The sequence below is a fragment of the Aspergillus heteromorphus genome, assembly GCF_003184545.1.
Source record: "Aspergillus heteromorphus CBS 117.55 chromosome Unknown BO70scaffold_1, whole genome shotgun sequence".
Taxonomy (NCBI): Eukaryota; Fungi; Ascomycota; class Eurotiomycetes; order Eurotiales; family Aspergillaceae; genus Aspergillus; species Aspergillus heteromorphus.
In genome coordinates this window covers 2,021,486-2,039,267 of record NW_020290406.1, presented here as the reverse complement: position 1 = coordinate 2,039,267, position 17,782 = coordinate 2,021,486, and the positions used below count along the sequence as shown (strand labels likewise).

General features: G+C 54.1%; 9 protein-coding genes and 1 non-coding gene across 10 annotated transcripts; 4 read left to right on the top strand and 6 right to left on the bottom strand.

Moving 5' to 3' along the window:
* The first annotated feature begins 563 nt into the window (after positions 1–563).
* BO70DRAFT_t22 lies at positions 564–635 on the top strand. Its single transcript has one exon. It is a non-coding gene; the product is annotated as a tRNA-Arg (tRNA).
* A 1,349-nt stretch (positions 636–1,984) lies between these two features.
* Positions 1,985–3,631, bottom strand: BO70DRAFT_357775 (glycoside hydrolase family 16 protein). Its single transcript, XM_025542120.1, has 2 exons — positions 2,377–3,631; positions 1,985–2,316 (listed from the first exon to the last, which is right to left on the bottom strand). The coding sequence occupies exons 1-2, from the start codon at positions 3,171–3,173 to the stop codon at positions 2,016–2,018; spliced, it is 1,098 nt and encodes a 365-aa protein (XP_025404376.1). The 5' UTR covers positions 3,174–3,631; the 3' UTR covers positions 1,985–2,015.
* Positions 3,632–4,147: 516 nt separating this feature from the next.
* BO70DRAFT_15464 (uncharacterized protein) lies at positions 4,148–4,810 on the top strand. Its single transcript, XM_025538236.1, has one exon. It carries the CDS (start codon positions 4,244–4,246, stop codon positions 4,613–4,615), a length of 372 nt encoding a protein of 123 aa, XP_025404375.1. The 5' UTR covers positions 4,148–4,243; the 3' UTR covers positions 4,616–4,810.
* A 273-nt stretch (positions 4,811–5,083) lies between these two features.
* Positions 5,084–5,889, bottom strand: BO70DRAFT_357773 (uncharacterized protein). Its single transcript, XM_025542119.1, has 2 exons — positions 5,676–5,889; positions 5,084–5,587 (listed from the first exon to the last, which is right to left on the bottom strand). The coding sequence occupies exons 1-2, from the start codon at positions 5,676–5,678 to the stop codon at positions 5,279–5,281; spliced, it is 312 nt and encodes a 103-aa protein (XP_025404374.1). The 5' UTR covers positions 5,679–5,889; the 3' UTR covers positions 5,084–5,278.
* A 341-nt stretch (positions 5,890–6,230) lies between these two features.
* Positions 6,231–9,427, bottom strand: BO70DRAFT_384111 (uncharacterized protein; the record flags this gene model as incomplete). The annotated part of the gene is made up of 11 exons (XM_025545631.1): positions 6,231–6,785; positions 6,845–6,937; positions 7,001–7,071; positions 7,120–7,208; positions 7,263–7,804; positions 7,873–7,963; positions 8,016–8,531; positions 8,584–8,704; positions 8,756–8,902; positions 8,957–9,078; positions 9,145–9,427. 11 exons carry the CDS (start codon positions 9,425–9,427, stop codon positions 6,416–6,418), a joined length of 2,445 nt encoding a protein of 814 aa, XP_025404373.1. The 3' UTR covers positions 6,231–6,415.
* A 623-nt stretch (positions 9,428–10,050) lies between these two features.
* Positions 10,051–12,641, top strand: BO70DRAFT_384110 (Zn(II)2Cys6 transcription factor; the record flags this gene model as incomplete). Its single annotated transcript, XM_025545630.1, has 3 exons — positions 10,051–10,113; positions 10,365–11,458; positions 11,509–12,641. 3 exons carry the CDS (start codon positions 10,051–10,053, stop codon positions 12,158–12,160), a joined length of 1,809 nt encoding a protein of 602 aa, XP_025404372.1. The 3' UTR covers positions 12,161–12,641.
* On the bottom strand, positions 12,073–13,596 carry BO70DRAFT_327912 (sterol desaturase family protein). Its single transcript, XM_025540719.1, has 3 exons — positions 13,089–13,596; positions 12,513–13,018; positions 12,073–12,452 (listed from the first exon to the last, which is right to left on the bottom strand). Exons 1-3 carry the CDS (start codon positions 13,307–13,309, stop codon positions 12,280–12,282), a joined length of 900 nt encoding a protein of 299 aa, XP_025404371.1. The 5' UTR covers positions 13,310–13,596; the 3' UTR covers positions 12,073–12,279.
* A 110-nt stretch (positions 13,597–13,706) lies between these two features.
* On the bottom strand, positions 13,707–14,099 carry BO70DRAFT_357770 (uncharacterized protein). Its single transcript, XM_025542118.1, has one exon. It carries the CDS (start codon positions 14,020–14,022, stop codon positions 13,846–13,848), a length of 177 nt encoding a protein of 58 aa, XP_025404370.1. The 5' UTR covers positions 14,023–14,099; the 3' UTR covers positions 13,707–13,845.
* A 22-nt stretch (positions 14,100–14,121) lies between these two features.
* On the top strand, positions 14,122–15,130 carry BO70DRAFT_282865 (CSN8/PSMD8/EIF3K family protein; the record flags this gene model as incomplete). The annotated part of the gene is made up of 2 exons (XM_025539061.1): positions 14,122–14,291; positions 14,557–15,130. The coding sequence occupies 2 exons, from the start codon at positions 14,122–14,124 to the stop codon at positions 15,128–15,130; spliced, it is 744 nt and encodes a 247-aa protein (XP_025404369.1).
* An 822-nt stretch (positions 15,131–15,952) lies between these two features.
* On the bottom strand, positions 15,953–17,677 carry BO70DRAFT_357767 (small subunit rRNA maturation protein TSR4). The gene is made up of 2 exons (XM_025542117.1): positions 17,415–17,677; positions 15,953–17,335 (listed from the first exon to the last, which is right to left on the bottom strand). The coding sequence occupies exons 1-2, from the start codon at positions 17,532–17,534 to the stop codon at positions 16,067–16,069; spliced, it is 1,389 nt and encodes a 462-aa protein (XP_025404368.1). The 5' UTR covers positions 17,535–17,677; the 3' UTR covers positions 15,953–16,066.
* Between the last annotated feature and the right edge of the window lie 105 nt (positions 17,678–17,782).

The following is a 17,782-nucleotide window of genomic DNA, read 5'->3' as shown; positions in this document are numbered from 1 at the left end:
TGACAGGAGCCTTTTGTAGATCACGGACGCAACGGGACGGTTCACTCTGACATGATTGTGGATGGGATGCCTGAAGTGCATGAAACCCCTCATCCAGGCAGACGCATCATCCCAGACGGTCGGTTATGCAGAGCCGCGGCATGGCGAGAGAATTCATGCCGTTGCTGCACACTGACCGATTCAAAGGCCGGCAGCCGTGAGACATGGGGCTGCATATACGAGCATAACCATTATCATCTCGATGAGAGACGCGCGGAGGGGGGCGGGGTGATGAGAACACAGAGCCATGGACGGCTGTTGGATAAACGGCAGATCTGGAGCGGCCTGTGCGCCAGCGCCGACCTCTCATAGAAGCTTGACTGGATGCAGTGGACGGGAGTCGGGACCTATGATCTGCGGGCGCGGCGCTTCACTGTCCGAGAGCCGGGATGGGGGTAAGGAGGAAGGTGGATGAAGGATGGAGGGGATGAATCCAAGGTTTGGCCGGGGATGTATCATGGATGGATCGCTATCCTTTGCCCAGGCTCATGTAGTCAGAAATGGTCAGCTGATATTCAGCAATTGGTCTCGTGGCGCAATGGTAGCGCATTAGTTTCCGGTACTAGAGGTTGTGCGTTCGAGTCGCACCGGGATCGTTTTTTGTTTTCTTTTCCCCCTCACGGATTCTATTCCATCCATCCCGTCCGAATGGCAGAATCACCCGTCCATTCTTCTTCTTCCCATCTGACCCGAATGTTCCCACCCCTCCAACTGACCACCTTCCCATCCAACAGCCATCCATGTCAACAACTAGCAGCAGGTAGTAACACCCTCCGTCAGGCCACACAGTACTCCGTACACATCATACAAATACAGCACGTCACACAAAACGAAACGAACCACCCTCCCATCCTTCTAGAAGTAACTAAGTAAGCATCCGGCGTCTCCCACACAAGCACCGCGCCGCCGTCGCCGTCGCAGTTTCGAACCACTGCACCGCATGCCTAGCCCGGCCACCCACCCAATAAACGGTACTTAATTGAGTCTCTAACCAACCCAACATGGGCCCAGACCCAGACCCAGACCCAGCATGCCCGATGGAGCCAAGTGGCCAGCTATCTAGCTAGCGCATGCAAGCGAAGAGGGGACCCAGATACGGAGTACCTACAATCTTACTCGGATCGTATCAGATATATGACCCGTCTCGTCTACCAATCGACGGATGGTAAGGCATGCGGAGAAATACCTACCTAGAGACAATGATGTAGGAGTCGGGGGGAGGGGGGGGGGTTAGGCAGACAGATATAGGTAGATGCTCACATGAGCGACACGGCGATCTACTTAGTACTTACGTCTATCTATAGATTGTTGGATGCTCCGCGAGTATAAGATGCATCATGCATGATGTCGATTCTGGAAGAAATGAGTCCTAAGCCCGAACTAGCCGGCCCGCGGCTCCGCGTCTGGGATACCGATGGCCGATGGCCGATGGAGATGACGGCGGCTCGGTCCATTCAGGTCATCGGAGCCGTCTACCGAAACCGGAATAGCTTCAGTCGTTGCAGCGCTACCTCCAATAATTTGGAGATGATACAAAAAAAAAAAAAAAAAAAAAAAAAGCAAAAATTACAACTGGTTTGAGATAGTTCCCATGGGTTGCAGGCTGGTATATACAGAGAACAGGAGCTCCGTCCCGATGGCACGGGACTGGATGGAGCACAGGGGATTGAGGGAGAGGACAATATAGACACGACCTACAAAGATAAGGGAAGAAGGAGGAGGAAAAGTGCGCTACGGGTCGATGCTTGAGCCCCGAGAGGCTCGCGAACAGCCCCCGCGTGACCTTGGCCAGCAAAGCAGGCGTGAGCATGGTCTGCGTGGTTGCAGTGGCTCCGTGCGCACCGGGAAGCAAGGTACAAAGCCTCGCCCGGGGAAACAGAACGAGACTTCTAAAATAACGGTCGAATTCTTCGTTTTCATCATGGACACAGAGGTCGTCTGGGTCGGGGGGGGGGGGGGCCTTCCAACAGGACGGTCTAGTTGACTGGTTGGTAGCCCCTCGGCTTGTGCCTCCATTCGCTTTGCTTCCACTCGGACTGGAAGTTGTCCATCTCGGTCCGTTCGCTATCCCACTTAGCATCGTTGAGGGCGTGCTCGAGGCGTCCACTCTTGCGCTGCTTCAAGCAAAAGAAGATGAAGGCACTGGCCGCACCGGCGCCCACCACGGCAATGGCAACATAGATACCGGTCTTCGCTCCCGTCGACAATTTCGCCCATTTCTCGGCAAGCGTCTCCTTGGGAACCTTGTTGAGCTCCGTCACGGTGGTCGAGTTGCCCCTATGAATCGAGTCAGTATTGGTGGATCGGCAAGACATCTCGGCCTTCAGGATCACTTACGCAACAACCTTGATACTCTCCCACGAGCCGGAATGGTTGGTGTATTCATACTCCTTGCCAGAGTGGAAGTCATGCACACGGACCTTCTGGACAACCATGGTGTACGGGCCTGCCGTATAGTTGATTTCACCACCGGCCCACTCGATGGTGCCGAGAGACTCACTGGGGTCACCCGCGGGCCAGACACCATACCGAATGTTGCTGGGGGTCTGCGGGTAGTTCTTTCCACCCAGGGCGTCCTCGTAGTTGAGAGTCCGGACCAATTCCTCGTCAATCCACCACTCGAGCTTCTCCGCCGTCCAGTAGGTCGTGTAGTTGTGGAACTCGGTGTCGGCGTTGGGGACATAGTGGTAGCCCGCACGGTCCCAGGAGGAATCGTTACCCTTGCCGTAGTAGTTGGATTGCACGCCGCTGGTGTTGTAACCCACCCACTCCCAGTCGATCTCGTCCAGATCGTCCGACTCGAGCACCACACTGCTCACCACGCCACCACCCTTGGCCATCTTGACATGAGACTCGACGATGCCAAAGAAGATATAGAAGTTCGACTGTAATGTGGGCGACTGCAACTTCTCTGCGATGGTGAAGTTCGCTCCCTCATCGGTGTAGTAGATCTGGTCGTTGGTGACGTTCCATATGGTGTCGTCGACCGTGCTGTTGAAGTACCAGGTGTGGTTGGTCCCGAGGGCTTGGTCCGCGGGGCATGTTTTGTTGAGAGGGTTGCAGTTACTGTAGGTCTGCGCGGTCACCAGACAGACCTTGGCCGCCAGCAGGGCCAAGACATAGAAGAACGACATGATGGGATGCTGTTGTTGTCGTCCAGGGTCACCACTCCCGGGGGAAGGGGAAAAGACTGCTGTAGGTTGGGGAGAGGGGGAAGAGAGCGGAGCGAGTCAGGGAAACTGCGGGTCAAAACGCCGTTTCTTGGGGGAGGGAGGGGGAGTGATGATTGATGATAAGGCGCGATAAAGGGGGAATGGGGGGCTTGAACGCGACGGCGATTGTTGAGGTCGAGGTCGAGGATGGACCGTCCGAAAAAAGAGTGACAGTTCGTGGGAGGGCCGACAGTGGGAATCCGAAATGAATGACAGTGCGATCAAGGCGCACGAGGAGTAGTGATGAAGCCCACCCGCGAGGAGAAGAGTTGGAGAAGGAGGGAGGAGAACGACGCGGAGGGGAACGAACGACAGGAGGAGGGAGGAGAGGACATGATTGATTAATTAAGGAATTATGACGGGTTCCCTTTTTTTGTGTCGCGGGAATACTAATAATAATCATAGATAGCATCTACTTACTGCTCTCGTCCTTATTTTTAAAACGGGGGGGGGGGCCGGGATGGGCAGGCGCATGTCTCTCGTTTTTCTGCATTGGATGTCACTAGTCTGGCCCTAAACATTAAGGGGCAACTCGAAACAGGAAACTCCCCGGCCCAGGAGGGGGAGACTAGTCCGCACCTGGCATGGCGCCCTGCAAATTTACCCTGGTTCAGCAACTAAGTCGTCCTAGCGTGGTCCCTGGCCCTGATGCTAGCCGTTCCGGGGAATAGTCGCTTGGCCTCGGCGAGCTCGGATGCTTCCCCCCCCCCCCCCGCCGTCATGATTGGCCCGCCGGGCCCGGCCATGGTCCCTCCCCAACCCAATCAGCTCAGGAGACCTGCGAGGTTCGTTGGATCTTCCGGGATATGATAGATAAGTCTGATCATGGATCACACAACAAGTGTCTAATATCCGAGGGGCCCTCTGTAAATAGTAATCCAGTCAAATTGCACACCGTAGTTTTAAGCAAGTATGATTTCCCAGGTACGGTACTCCGTACTCCGTAGATACTCCGGACCTTGCTGCTTCATACGCACTTACATCATAGGTACATGCCGTGGTTGACCTTGCGTCCAAACGTCCCACTCCCACGCACCAGGCACCAGGCACCAGGCACCTGTGTGGCCAGCGTCCCACTCACCAAGCCTCCAAGAGTCCAAGGGACGGGACTCCAACCCCAGCGGTGGAGTCCCGGTCTCATAGTCACTCAGCAGTGCGCCAGTCCAAGGTCAGTGCCGCCCGCCACTGCCATGGCAGACAAAGTCAGACTGGCGGTGGCTCAGCGCAGCAAGAGTGATTGGCCAGTGGCAAGACTGCGGCAAAATTTTATTTGTCTGTCATTCGGGATATACTTTTGGAATAATAATAATCAGGGGGAGGATAATCATCGGACTATCGGACGCTCCAGCAAAGGTTTGGTCTAGTCGAACGCCTCTCAGGGTAGCAAGCAAACCAGCGAGTCAGCGACATCCTCCAGCCCTCGATAGTCAATCAATGCAGAGAAAGCAAATGATGATCAGCAGTTGGAGTCGAGGGGAGCGACTGGGTGAAGAAGTACCTGAATGCATGCGAGCCAAGAGAAACATGGAGGGAGGTTGTGCAGTCGCCATTCTGCCAGTCTCAGGTTCGCCAAGCATTCTTCTTTCGTTCCTGGGCCTGAACTGAGGTCATTGTTCACGATTTCAGACATGCCGAGATGATCATGCTCCTGTGCCTTGCAGGTGGCATTACAGCCTTGGAGGTGATTTATGAAGGTTGAGTTACTCCGTACCGATGACATGCCCGATGAGTAAGGCAGAACCGATCCTGAACTCATGCATGAATCATGTCTGTAAGATACCGTGATTATCGTGTGTCATCCGTCCGGGTTAATTACATACCATACCATCCCAGCCATCATTACCCATTATTTCCCACTCCGAGGGAAGCAAAGCAACACAATCCAACACAATCCAATCCAATCCAATCCAATCCAATCCATCCGACCATCCTCATTCCCTGACCTGACCATCTTTCCTCCATCTCTCTCTCCCTCTCCCTCTCCCCAGTCCCCCAACTCAAACCCAGACCCAACCAATTCAATCCATTCAACTAAGATAAACCTTCGCCGGCCTCCTCACCTCCCCCCTCGGCTTCTCCACATAATAAAACCCGGGGCTCCGTCGTCGCCGTCGCCGTCGATGCTGAGTTCGGGTCGTCAGAACGCCTTCCTCCCGAGGCATCGTGCAGAGTCGAAACAGCCACAGCAGCAGGAGAGTGCCGGCGATAGTACCGAGGACGATTCCCGCGATGCCGCCACCCGAGATGGTGCTGGGGCAGCCGCCGCCGCCGCCGACACTGCTAGGCTCATCGCGAGTGCGGAGGGACGACACGGACATGGGCACGGGCACGGGGGCCTGGTTTTCAGGTACGTCAGTCTACTAACTATAGCTCGGAAACCACGGCCCGCGGCGCAGAGAGCCATGGGTGAGGGTGTGGACGTACCATGGTATGTATAGATATTTATCAATTATCAACGACCATAAAAATAAGAATGGGAATGGGAATTGGAATAGTGGGGAGGAGGAGGAGGTAGTGGTGGTCAGGGTGAGACTGGCACTGGCACTGGCACCGGAGACTGACTGGTGCATGGCAGCACAGGAGAACGAATCCAGCAGATTGGATTCAATAATGGATCGATCTGTCTTATAGTAACTATCGCCAGGTTCTTTGTGGGTGTGTATCACTCACACATCTCAATCCCAGCCCGTCTCATCCGTTGACGTCAATCACACGTCTTTGAGTTCGCGCCTGCAGGCCATGGCCGCATGGAGCAGCGATCTTCATTGTTCACGGCCAGAGCTTGATATCTGACAATCATGCTCGTGGTCTCCGTCCAATGGAGGATGATACAGGCATCGATTATTGGTGATCGTCATCATCTGATGCTTACTTCACATGGATTCAGGGTGGTCTGGGCTACCTTGACATGATTGCGTCTTTTGTTCAAAATGTCCCGCGGCAGAAGTGCGGAAGTAACTACCGGGTTGATGCTGGTCTACGATTTGCCAATGAGGTCAAAGGCATGCGTCGTACACAAGATACCCCATCAATCAGGTGATGATCAAGCTCGATGGTATCTCCTATGGCAGGCCAGAATTCTGTGGATTCGTCATGACTGGAACCCACCAATGAGGTGTCTAACTAGATTAGAGTCGCTGTATACAGGCGACCCAGTGGTGTGCTCATATAATCCGGTGCCCTGGTGACGGAGGCACACTTCCAGTCTCCCAGTCTTTTGCTTCCGGGCCGAGTTCGAACTCGAGTGTGCCTCCCTGGGCCATGATATCCTCGTGGTCGAACCAGTTCTTTGTCCAGGATTGGCCATTGATCTTCACACTCTGCACGTAGTAGCCCTCGTCCAGTCCGTTGGCGATGATACGCAATGTCTGGTTCCCGTTGATTGTCATGTTGAGGTCAGGGAACCAGGGAGACGCAATGAGATACACGGGCTGCGTGACAACGGGGTAGATCCCCAGCATTTGCCACAAGAGCCACGAGTTCATGGCCCCTGCGTCGCTGTTCCCCGGGACCCCGTAGGCCTCATCTTTGAAGCTGGTTTATTGGGTGAGTAATCTGCGTTTGCGGTGGGTTCTGACTTATGGTTTACTTACTATTGATATCCGAGTCCTCTGGACCTCTGGACGCTCTTAGCTTGCTTGTTGATGTAGTTGTAAAGATACGGGGTTGCAAAGTCAGGTTCGTTTCTTTCGCACGCAGGTCAGTCTCGACATGGTATATATATGATAATCTGCTGGCATTGCGCTTACCCAATGTTAAGGATCGTTGTGATTCCAGCGCCGTTTGAACCAAGATTCTGGACGGACATATTCGGCTCAAACTACAAAAATTCAGCTAGCAGTTTACTCAAACCAGTCGGACGTCTTACCATGATGTCCAACCGGGAGTCAAAAGTGTCTGCTCCGCCCATGAGACTAATCAACGTTTCCATATCATGAGGTATCACAAAGGAGTATTCTAGGGAAGTATCTTCGTTAGACCCTTTCTATACTTCGGTTTCTATCGACTTACCCCAGGGCACCCCTTCGTAGGTATACGCGTGCCATTCGCATTCATAGCAGTAACGGGGATCATAACCGGTATTGTTGAACGTGCCATTCGAGAACTTGGGCGCCAGGAATCCGGTAAAGTTCAAACTCTCCACATCGGGGTTCCATATCTTTTGCCAGCCAGCAGACCGGTTCATGTACTTTTCCTGGTCGCCCGGACTTTCTCCGCTGGCGACCTGACTCACGGCAAAGTCATTGAGACTGTACTCCACAGTCCTGGAGATGCAACGTGTGTTTTGATCTTCCGACACATATCCGAGCTCTAGCCAGTCGCCCAAGGCGCCGCGCCCCTCTTTGGTACTGGCGGAAAGATCAGTAGGATCATAGGTGTTGTACGGAATAACCTCTGCGTCCGTCTTCATTGCAGCATAGCCGTCCGTCCAGTTGATTGCGCCGCGCAAACCCTTGACGTAGGCATCTGCCAGCATGTTGTCCGCATTGGAGCCACCCTGAACCAGCCCATTCCAGTTCCCCGAGCGTCCATCTGGGAGAAAGCCCTGGTGTCTGTTGGTCATTGTTAGCCTCGTCGATTGTATTCACCTTGCTTCCCGCCATTCATTTCTATCACTCACTTCCAAATGTCAATGAGCCCTCGGATCATGGACTCGTAGTAGGTGGGCTGATATATATGATAGAAGCTGACAGTGCAGCGAAAGATATCCCCTAAATGTGGGTTAATGCAAGTTCTGCCACGGAGAAAAATGCTGATACTAACAAAGCGTATAAAAATCATCCCAGAAGGGCTCATCTGACTGCCAAAGGGGATTTTCCCCTGTCCGATCAGAAGGCATCAGGTGGATAAAATAAAGAGAGCTGTAAAGCAGCCTAACATTTGTCATGTTTGCTGCGCTATCGAGAGACACTCGTGTCTTACCCAAAACATCCTGGTTCCACTCTTCTACCGCAGACTGCACGGTGTCGTTAAGGCTCCAGGAAGGGATTTCAGCCGCTATGTATGACTGGGCCTGTTCCGTGGAGATGAGCGAGATGCCAACCCGAGAGATAATTTGGGAGCTCGACTCAGAGTCCCAGCTGAAAAGCACTCCTATGCGATCGTTCATCGGTCCCGAGGTTGCCTTGTCAGAGTTGTTCCCATATGTTGGCTGGGCCACACCCCCGTTTGCTAGGTTCTGATATCGCGGCATTGGGTCTGTGTTGGTACCAGTAAAGGTCTGAGCCATTTCTGGTGCCGATGAGAACTCGCCGTAGAAATAAACCGTAAAAGGCGCGCCTGTTGGCTTGGTTAACATGCGTGCTCAGTAGTCTAGGGTCGAATTGCAGACCGTTGTTCCAGCCACCAACATACGTGCCATAGCCGGTATATGCTTTCCCACCATCTTCAATTTGGATCTCTCCGCCGACATAGAACTGGCCGTTCGCATCACCTGGTGATCCCGGAAGGTACTTGGCCACGGTGAGCTTTTATCCTATGGGAGGTGCGATTCAGGTTCATACATGAGAGAGATCAACCAACACATGCTTCTCGCCATCAGGGAACATATACTGCATGATACCGGCATGACGAGAGGCGGACAGTTCTATCTGGACACCACTCTGCAGTTGTGTTTTGAAGTACCCCACACTGGCTGAGTCATTACCAACCTGTCTTCCATGTGAGAATGCATAAACCAGTCAGAAACGAGTGTACTTTCTTACTCTGGGCTGGCTGTATGTGAGGTTATCCAGTATATTCACCGGGCTTGTGACCGAAGTTAAGGGCATCTGGGGAATGAGGCCGTACTTCGGGGCGCCCCCAGTGCCGCTCTCATGCATCATACCTGGAAAAGAAAAGGGAAGACAGTTAGGTTCAACTATAAGTAGCATCTTTAGCCAGAAACACATACTGACTGCAGTGACATTCCCATCAGGCGTCCACCCCCCGTTCAGCACCGCCGTACTCCAGTTCGCAGCGGTGGTGTCGATTCCTACCTTCGCGACTCCAAAGGGCCGCGCACCACCGACGAAGATGTCACCCCCTCCATAACCTTGACCCGGATAAGGGCCCTCGGATCCCATAAAAGGGTTGACATACTGAGAATAATCCACCTCGGAGGCCAAACTGGCTTTCACCATTCCTAGCAGCAAGGGCGCCAGCTCGTGGCCAGTCCCGATCTTGAGAATTCGCATGGTGACCAAGTCCTACCTAGGGAGGGAGGCAGGAGAGTGTGTAGTGGTGAATGGCAAACTGGGGAGAGATCCAAGTTGACGAGGAAGGAAGTCGGGCGGGAATGATGGGGGGACTTGGATCTATTCTTCCCCGCGGGGATGATCGATGCGGAGTTTGCCTGCAGCTCATCCCTGGCCGCAATAATTCCACAACACACCGTCCAGGAAACAAACAGGGCCACTGGGAATGCCGATCGGGCCTTTTTCAAGTCTGTCACCGGTGTTTACTTTTGTGGTCGGCAAATAAATTACCAGCCCTGAATAAATATATAGTTCCACGTAACGAGTATGTAAAATCGCCATTTTGCTGCGATTTCCGCCTTGCTTCATAATCTCCAGCCTGGAAGCATCGTATTCCACAGGGGGTCTCTGCATCATAGGCAGTTCGAGCTCTTTCTCCATCTTCGGTCTACCTAGGGCTAGGGGAGTTATGCTGGGTGCATAACCCCTAGATGAGTCAGCGGGATAGGATGGCGGAACGGCGTCGGGGCGTCTGTCGAGTCCGCTCGAGTCGGACCATCTTCCTCCCTCTTCCACAACCCATGCGATCTTATCGAGTAGAGTGGCAGAATGAGCATTCCAGCATGTTCCCGTGCCCACAGTGCAACAAATCCTATCGGAGAAGGAGCCATCTGCTCCGACATGAGGTGACACGTCAGGCCCCTAATTATTACTTGCACTGCATGGAAGGCCGCGGCCCGCACATACACTCACTGACAACGACAACGACAACTTGACAGACACCGGCGCCTCCTCCTCGAACTGTCCGTTCTGCAACAAATCTTTCCTGAAACAGTACGAACTCATCTATCCCGGCTGTCTCCGGTAGTGCTGGATTCTAATTCAAGGTTGCCTTAGGGAGGTGGCGCGAAGACATAGTAAAATATGCGCCAGAAAGCACAACCAGCCTCCTCCGGCAGCAGCCAGGCCGGGGAGGAAAAAGCAGTCCTGTGACGAATGTTTCTCCGCAAAAGCAGCGTGCGATAAAAAGGCCCCATGCTCTCGATGTCAGTCCCTCGGGAAACAGTGTTCGTTCAGGGATCAGTCGACTGCTTCCCCCGGGCATTTCTCGGAACTAAGCCCGCCCTCTCCACCACCACCGCTCTTGCGTGGCCCCCAGAAGAAAGGCGAACCGTTCTTTTTCCTGTCGCGTTTCACTGATCCTTCAGTCAAGCAGGATAAGCTTGCAATCGCAGAGACAGCGAGGAGCTCCACCAAAAGGAACCTTGACCCATTTTATTTCCAACCGGAAGATATGCTCTTCCCCCCCGATTCAATCCCCAATTACACGATGGGGTTTTCAGTCGCTGACATATTCCTTCAACCTCCGCCCACATTGAGTGAGCATTTTTCTATGTCCTTTCTACCCGAGAGTACATGTTCAACAAGACTGTCTACCAAACTTAACGACATCATGATTGAGCTGGCGGAGACATCGAGATCTATGGAGCCGGTTAGCGCTGGTCTGCAGAACCCGCTTGATACGACGGAGTTGGCCTCCCTCTTTACGGCCAATAATCTATCCACCTTCATTTCTGCTTTCTTCCAGTCCCTTCATTGGCACCTTCCCATCGTGCATTTCCCAACATTCGATCCTGGGATGGTTTCCAACCCTCTTCTGCTTTCAATCTTTCTATCCGGTGCAACGTACGCTACTTCGCAGGACGGAAACTCCTTGGCAACCGGGCTTCTGGATGTGGCTGAGGAGTATATCTTTCGACAGCTCGCGAATCTATCGACCACTCCATCTCCGACAGGGCCCGCCCATCTCCTTCCCACCTTGGAAGTAATCCAAGGAGCGCTTATTGTGGAGATGCTCCAGTTTGGACATGGCGAAACGGGCACCAGGCGGCGGATACGCATAATTAGACACCCGTGTGTGATATCTACCATACGATCGTTGGGGATCTTTCAATCCAAGCGGAGCATGGCTCTTGGAGCCTGTGACGAGGCGACCTGGCGGTCAGTGATAGCGGAGGAGGTTAGCATAAGGCATGTTCTACTCATAAGCCAGTGTTGAGCAGCTCTGACTGAGTCCCCAGAATTGCTTGCTGGGCCTTCCTGGCGGACGGGTTCCTTACAGTTTGTTTCAACAACCACCCGGCACTCTCAATCTTCGAGATGGATTGTGACTTTCCCTGGAGCTCTGCTGTATTCGAAGCTGAGAACGCATCATCCTTCAATGAAATTGCGTCGGCGCATACAACGGCGTGTCCGCTGCCATCGTTAAGAGAGTTTATCACACGCCTGCTTGATGAGAACGCTGCGGGTGACTTGGTGCAGTGGAGTCGCTCCTTAGTAGGTGAACACTTCTTGATCTTAATTTACGGTAAGTGCGTCCGCGTAACGTTGCTTGTCAGTATGGTCGAGCTAAGCGTAGTATTAGCCATGCACTCGCTCGCTTTTCAGGCGAGGAGTGGCTTGTTTGGATGGATATCAACGAATACGATAAAACGTGCCGCTGAGAACTGGAGAAGCATCTGGGATTCCCTTGCCGGTAGCGCGGCAAAGGAAAAGGCACAGCAGCTGGGGTATCCCAAGCATGCCGAAGAGCTCTGGTTGCTCCTGACTGCTACGCTTGACCGCACCAGCGGGCGTGGTATGGGCTCCCGGTATCTGGAGAATGCTGCGACTGACGACCTGGCGAACCTGAACGATTTTATCCGAAATATTGCGGCCCCAGATAAGACATAATGGGCCATGCCCCGTGTATTAATATGTACAGTTATGAATAACCTCCCTTCCCCCGCCTACATTACAATAATATTATGAACGATCCACGTGCCATCATGAAGTAACACCACCAACGCCCTCTAGTGGGTTTTAACCGCCTTCAACTCATCACCCTTGGCTTTTCGATACGTCCCTCCGAGACGATCCCACAAGGTCGTGAACTGCCCATAGTTATAGTTGAAGTACAGATGGTGCAAGGTATGGCACTCGGGGCCATTGACCACGGCGGAGCGCGAGAGACACTCGGCGTCATCTAGATGCAGTCAGAACACACTCACACCGACCCGAGGTCGTCACAAAGGGAAAAACTTACGGATCACCACGGTCCACATCGTCACAAAAACGAACAAACCAATATACGCGCTCTTTTGCAGCGGGAAAAGCATGGGGAAAAGATGGTAGGGCAGACTCTGGGACCACCCGTCGACGGGGTTAAAGGCGTAGCTCGCGAAGGGCGTCGGCACCACCCACTTGTGATGTTTCTTGTGTAGCCACCGATACACCAACGGGTGGTGCAGCCATCTGTGGATCCAATAGATGCCCGAATCCGTGAAGGCGATGAAGAGTGGGTACTGGAGGTAGTTGTATGCCGGGAATGGGGCCTCGCTGGCGAAGTCGTACAGCTTGGACCAGCCGCGGATCTCGGTCAGGAAGAAGGGAACCGTGAGGATGGACATGATTGGCATCGCAAGCAAGCCCTGCTTGATCTCCAAGGCGATTTGGTTCTTGAGGATGCGCGGATGTTGGAGGAGGGACTTGTCGAATATTGTGTGGTACAGGAGTGTGCTGCCGAAGAGGTACATGGCTACCCCGAAGAACCTGTGCATGCGAAGGGGAGTTGTCAGCCTCATGGTCTGGTATGGCCTGGTATGCTCGATTATTGTCCTACCACATGAGGAAGAACAGCGACGCTGCCTGTCGTGGAAGGTAATCACGCTTCCAACTGCTTGCGGTGGCCCATTCGGAGGGCTGGAGAGGATAATAGCGTCCAACATGTTGGTTGAGGGGAGGCTGAAAGGCATATTCGAGAGTGGTATTGCCAATGGGGAGAACCGATGCATAGACTCGATCGAACACGAACGTGTCGAGGACATCCAGGATGACGTCCATGGTGGTGGAGCTATACCTGACGGTCGTCCAGGTTGGGGGGGTAGAGCTCAGGCTTAGCAATTTAAGCTCTGCAGAACGAGAGAGATGGAATTGTAGAATGATGAACTGTCTCTACCTCATCCCAAGGCATTGAGTTGCAGGAATAAGACTTGGGGGAGAGCAGCCAGCACCCATCTTCTTATATATACGGGGAAACCCTACCTGGGGCTACACCTACACCCGTCACCCACCGCCGGGGAAACCCTACCACGGGCTATCCCTACCATCTGCCCACCCCGGAGTCCGGAAACACGGCGAATCCCTACCAGGGGGATTACCTACCCAGGGGTGGGTTCATTTCATTCCCCTACAAACTAAGTATCTACATCTCTCATACGATCTGCAGGTCAGTCCACCATCCTCCCAGCGGATCCGCTTCAGGTACGGGTTCTAGGCGTGGATCGACCCGTGGCATCACCTGTTCGTGCACTATTTCTGAACCATGCCGAACAATTCTTGGACCATTTCAATGCATCTCAATCCCATGGATACTATTCCTACCGACCGTGGTGGTCCATGTTAGGGAGGGAGATGGAGAAGTGGAGAATATGAGGGGAAAAGGGCAGGCCGGATAAACTATCCGAGAGCGGCAGTGCTCCGGCCGGGCAGCCGCACAGCGAGACAATCGAAAAATCGCACAGCCAAACCCAACCGCCAACCGCCAGCCAGTCCATTCATTCATTCATCCCGCATCTCATCCTCCATCCTCCTCCTCCACACCCCCCCCATCCTCCCACGCCCCCTCCCCCCCTCCTCCCCCTCTATCCGTCAACATGGGTGTCACCTTCGACAAGTGCGATACCCGCCCGGCCAACATCGATGCCATCCTCAGCGGCCTCGACCGTTACAACCCCGAGACCACCACCGTCTTCCAGGACTATGTCGCCCAACAGTGCGAGGACCGGACCTTCGACTGCTACGCCAACCTGGCCCTGCTGAAGCTGTGAGTGCCTGCGCCCTTTCTCTTTCCCCCAGAACACCTTTCCCTGCCAGAGCTCCGACCCAGGAACATAATCGGTTTTACATGATGAAGAATTGCATATCATTATCACGTTTCCTATTACCTGACACCCTCCATCGGGGAATGTCGAGTCTTCAATTCTCCTGAAAACCAAAGCTATCTCAGCGAATAAACCTCGTCAATGACTACATGCATTCGCAGCCAGGCGTGACCGGCGTGCTAACCGATTCCACGTCTCCTACAACAGCTACCAGTTCAACCCCCACCTCCTCCAGGCGGAGCCCGTCACCAACATCCTCGTCAAGGCCCTGACCGTCTTCCCCTCTCCCGCCTTCTCTCTCTGCCTTGCCCTGCTCCCCGCCCACACCCAGCCCTTCCAGTCCTCCGACGCCGAGGACTCCTCCGACTTCGTCGAGTCCATCCAGAAGCTCGCCCTTCTCTCCACCCTCCTCGAGTCCGCCCAGTACACCCAGTTCTGGTCGACCCTGAACTCTGACGACCTGTACGCCGACCTGGTTGCCGACGTCGCCGGCTTCGAGGAGCTCATCCGCATCCGCATCGCCGTCGAGGTGGGCAAGGCCTTCCGTGAGATCCCCGCCGAGGTCCTGGAGCAGTGGCTCGACCTGCGCAGCCGCGAGGCCCTCGAGAAGTTCGTCGTCGAGGTCTGCAGCTGGGAGGTCGACAAGACCGGCGCCACCGGCACCGTCATCAAGGTTCCCTCCAACAAGGAGAACGAGGTCCGCAGCGAGGTCAAGAGCGAGCGGGTGGGCGTTGACATGTTCGGTCGTGTCATCCGTCGGGGTTTCGAGCAGGCTGCCTGAGCGAATAGGATAGCGAAAGAAAGAAAGAAAAAAAAGCCCACAGAAAGAAAACCCTTACTATATATCCGTCGCCACCGCAACTCGTCCTTGATTCCCATTTCCCTTATTCTTGCTAATATTTTTTTCGCGTGCTTTGCCTCGAATGAAGATCTCCCTGGGTCACGAACCCCCAGATCTAGATCTCGGTCTTTCTCTCTTTCTCTTTCTACCTCTCTCCCTCTCTATCGAGAAGGGTAAAAAAAGAGAAAAGGACAAAGACCGTAAAAAGGGAGAGAGAGAGAGAGGGAAAAACGAAGTGTCCCCTATCCGCTCACTTCGGAATCTCAATCCCATGCATGCATGTGACAACGCATACTACGCACGAGCTCCAAGCCTCAACTCAACAAAAAAGATGATGATGACGGGGGGGGATAAACCAGCATGGGTTGGGGAAACAGAAACAGTCCGGACGGACCTGGCGCAATTGGCGTTTTGAGTTTGCTTCGCATGACTAGGTTGTGATTTATCATCGTCATCATCTTTTTCTCCTTTTTCTTTTCCTTTTTTCCCCTCCTCATACGATCATATGATATGATATCATACCATATCGTATCCTCAGCATGTTTCTCTCTACGTGGATGATGAATTGAGTTAAAAGAATACATTTCACTGAAGATATAACTGTCCTGTCCTGTTCCGGGTTGGTTGCTTGTAATAGTGGAGGTTGGGTGGGTATTTGTTTCATCGTATGGGAGGATATTGCTGTACTACGTAGCCTACCTAGCACAGCGAATCACGAGCAAGTGATGTATAGAAATAGATGGAAACATAGATAAATAGATGGTACTTTTCTCGCAAACTAAACCCAACAGGTGTCTATGCATGTATGTATATGGTCATCAACATCAACATCAACATCATAGCGAAGCGTAAAACCAAACCAGTCGGACGTCCAGGCTATTTCGCCGCCTCCTCCCACTGCACGCCGGCCCATTCCTCACGGTAGCCGACGACACCGACCTCCTTGGGACCGCAATCCTTGGCGCAGACCCCCAGGATGATAGTCCCCCACTCCATACCGGCATCATCCTTGGCGAGGCCGACGTCCTCGCGCCCCTCCTCCAGCACACTGATGGCGTGGGGCACGAGCTGGAACTCGAACACGCGCTCGCTACCGCAGTATTCGCAGCGGGGGATACGGCTGGGGTTTCCGACGGCGACGGTTGAGACGCCGCGCGCAGCAGCAGCAGGGGACTTGTCGTGGAGGCGTTTCCCGACGGGGTCGGTAAAGGAGTAGAGGAGCGGGGAGCCGCGGAACTGGTAGCGCAAGACTTGTTCGGGGTTCTGACCGAGACGGGTGGAGAAGCGGATGAAGGCCTTGTCGAGGTCGGATTCGAATGTATCCTTCAGCTCTCCTCCTCTGGATGAGCCGCCGGGGCCCTCCTCTTCCGTGTTGTCGATGGTGACGTTATCCGGGATCGTCGGGGTCGAGGGCCGCGAGAGCTGCTCATATTCGGCGTCGAGGAAGAATTGGGTGTACGGGGCTGGGAAATCGGATTGCGCGGGCCAGGGCGCGGAGGGCCCGCTGGCGGCTTCGGGGGGTGGGAGGAGGTTGAGGTTTGCGGTGGAGGGTGGGGGGGAGGAGACCCGGACTTTGTCGGCGAAGGATTCGGAGAGGGTGTTAGCTGTTGTTGTTGTTGTTGTTGTTGTTGTTGTTGTTGGGGTGGCTGTTGGGGTGGCTGTTGGGGTGGGTTTGGCTGCGAGACCCGGGGAGGGGGCAGGGGCCGCAAATGGGTTGGCAAATGGGTTGGCGTTGTTGGATTGCGCGGCGGGGGACGAAGAGAAGGGGTTCGCGCTGGCGGAGACACTGCCGGTGAGAGTGGACGAACCGAATAGACTGGCTCCAAGATCCTGCTTGGGGGCCGGAGGGTCGTTCTTCTCCTCCTCCTCCTTCTTCTCCTCTGCTACTTCTTGCGGTTGCTTTTCCTCCTTCTTGGGGCGGGGCTTTTCAACCTTCAATTTTCTGGTGGCGCGCAGAGCCCGGATACTGCCTGGCTTGCGATTGCAGGCCTTTCTCGGACACGAGAGGATGTAGAGCCGTCTTTCGTCGTGGGGGAAGTCATCGGGGAGGTCGCCGTGCAGTTCGATGAGGAGGAGCATGGGTTGGTTGCAGACTTTGCATTTGGCGAAGTCGCCCGGAGGCGGGGTAGCGTCGTCGAGCCAGGTCTGGGAGAGGAAATCGTGGTTAGTGACGGGGGGGAGGGTTCAAGTGGGAAAACTGTAGGGGAGAGATGGTGATGCGTACCGGCCAGCCTCCCAGATGACTGATTGTGTCTTCGATCATCTCGTCGGCAGCGTAGCCCAGAAGAACACCGGTATCCCCCTCATCTTCGGAGCCGGAGGAGTCGCTGTCATAGGGATCCATGGTGGAGGGGATGGGGCTGAGGGCTGACTGGGTCAATCGGGGAGAGTGAGAGGGTGTGGAGGATGTGTCGGCAGTCAAGAAGCAGACAAACTGAGCTGAGCTTCCTCTGGGATAGCAGATCGCACGACGTGATCTGAGCTGAGGGTCTGGTGTTTCTTCTTGTTTCTTGACCGGGTTTTTTTCTGGCAGAAAAAAAGATGGCGGCCCAAAGCGGAAAAGTTCCAGGCCGCAATCCGCCCCGGGACCCG

What these genes read in the sequence shown, in the direction of transcription:
- BO70DRAFT_357775 (XM_025542120.1), bottom strand. Translation starts at nt 3,173, where the DNA reads ATGTCGTTCTTCTATGTCTTGGCCCTGCTGGCGGCCAAGGTCTGTCTG. An exon ending in GAGAGTATCAAGGTTGTTGC is followed by an intron (nt 2,317 to 2,376) that starts GTAAGTGATCCT and finishes CTCGATTCATAG; the next exon opens with GGGCAACTCGACCACCGTGA.
- BO70DRAFT_15464 (XM_025538236.1), top strand. Translation starts at nt 4,244, where the DNA reads ATGCCGTGGTTGACCTTGCGTCCAAACGTCCCACTCCCACGCACCAGG.
- BO70DRAFT_327912 (XM_025540719.1), bottom strand. Translation starts at nt 13,309, where the DNA reads ATGGACGTCATCCTGGATGTCCTCGACACGTTCGTGTTCGATCGAGTC. An exon ending in TCGCTGTTCTTCCTCATGTG is followed by an intron (nt 13,019 to 13,088) that starts GTAGGACAATAA and finishes TCGCATGCACAG; the next exon opens with GTTCTTCGGGGTAGCCATGT. An exon ending in GATGTGGACCGTGGTGATCC is followed by an intron (nt 12,453 to 12,512) that starts GTAAGTTTTTCC and finishes GACTGCATCTAG; the next exon opens with ATGACGCCGAGTGTCTCTCG.
- BO70DRAFT_357770 (XM_025542118.1), bottom strand. Translation starts at nt 14,022, where the DNA reads ATGGACTGGCTGGCGGTTGGCGGTTGGGTTTGGCTGTGCGATTTTTCG.
- BO70DRAFT_357767 (XM_025542117.1), bottom strand. Translation starts at nt 17,534, where the DNA reads ATGGATCCCTATGACAGCGACTCCTCCGGCTCCGAAGATGAGGGGGAT. An exon ending in GTCATCTGGGAGGCTGGCCG is followed by an intron (nt 17,336 to 17,414) that starts GTACGCATCACC and finishes TTCCTCTCCCAG; the next exon opens with ACCTGGCTCGACGACGCTAC.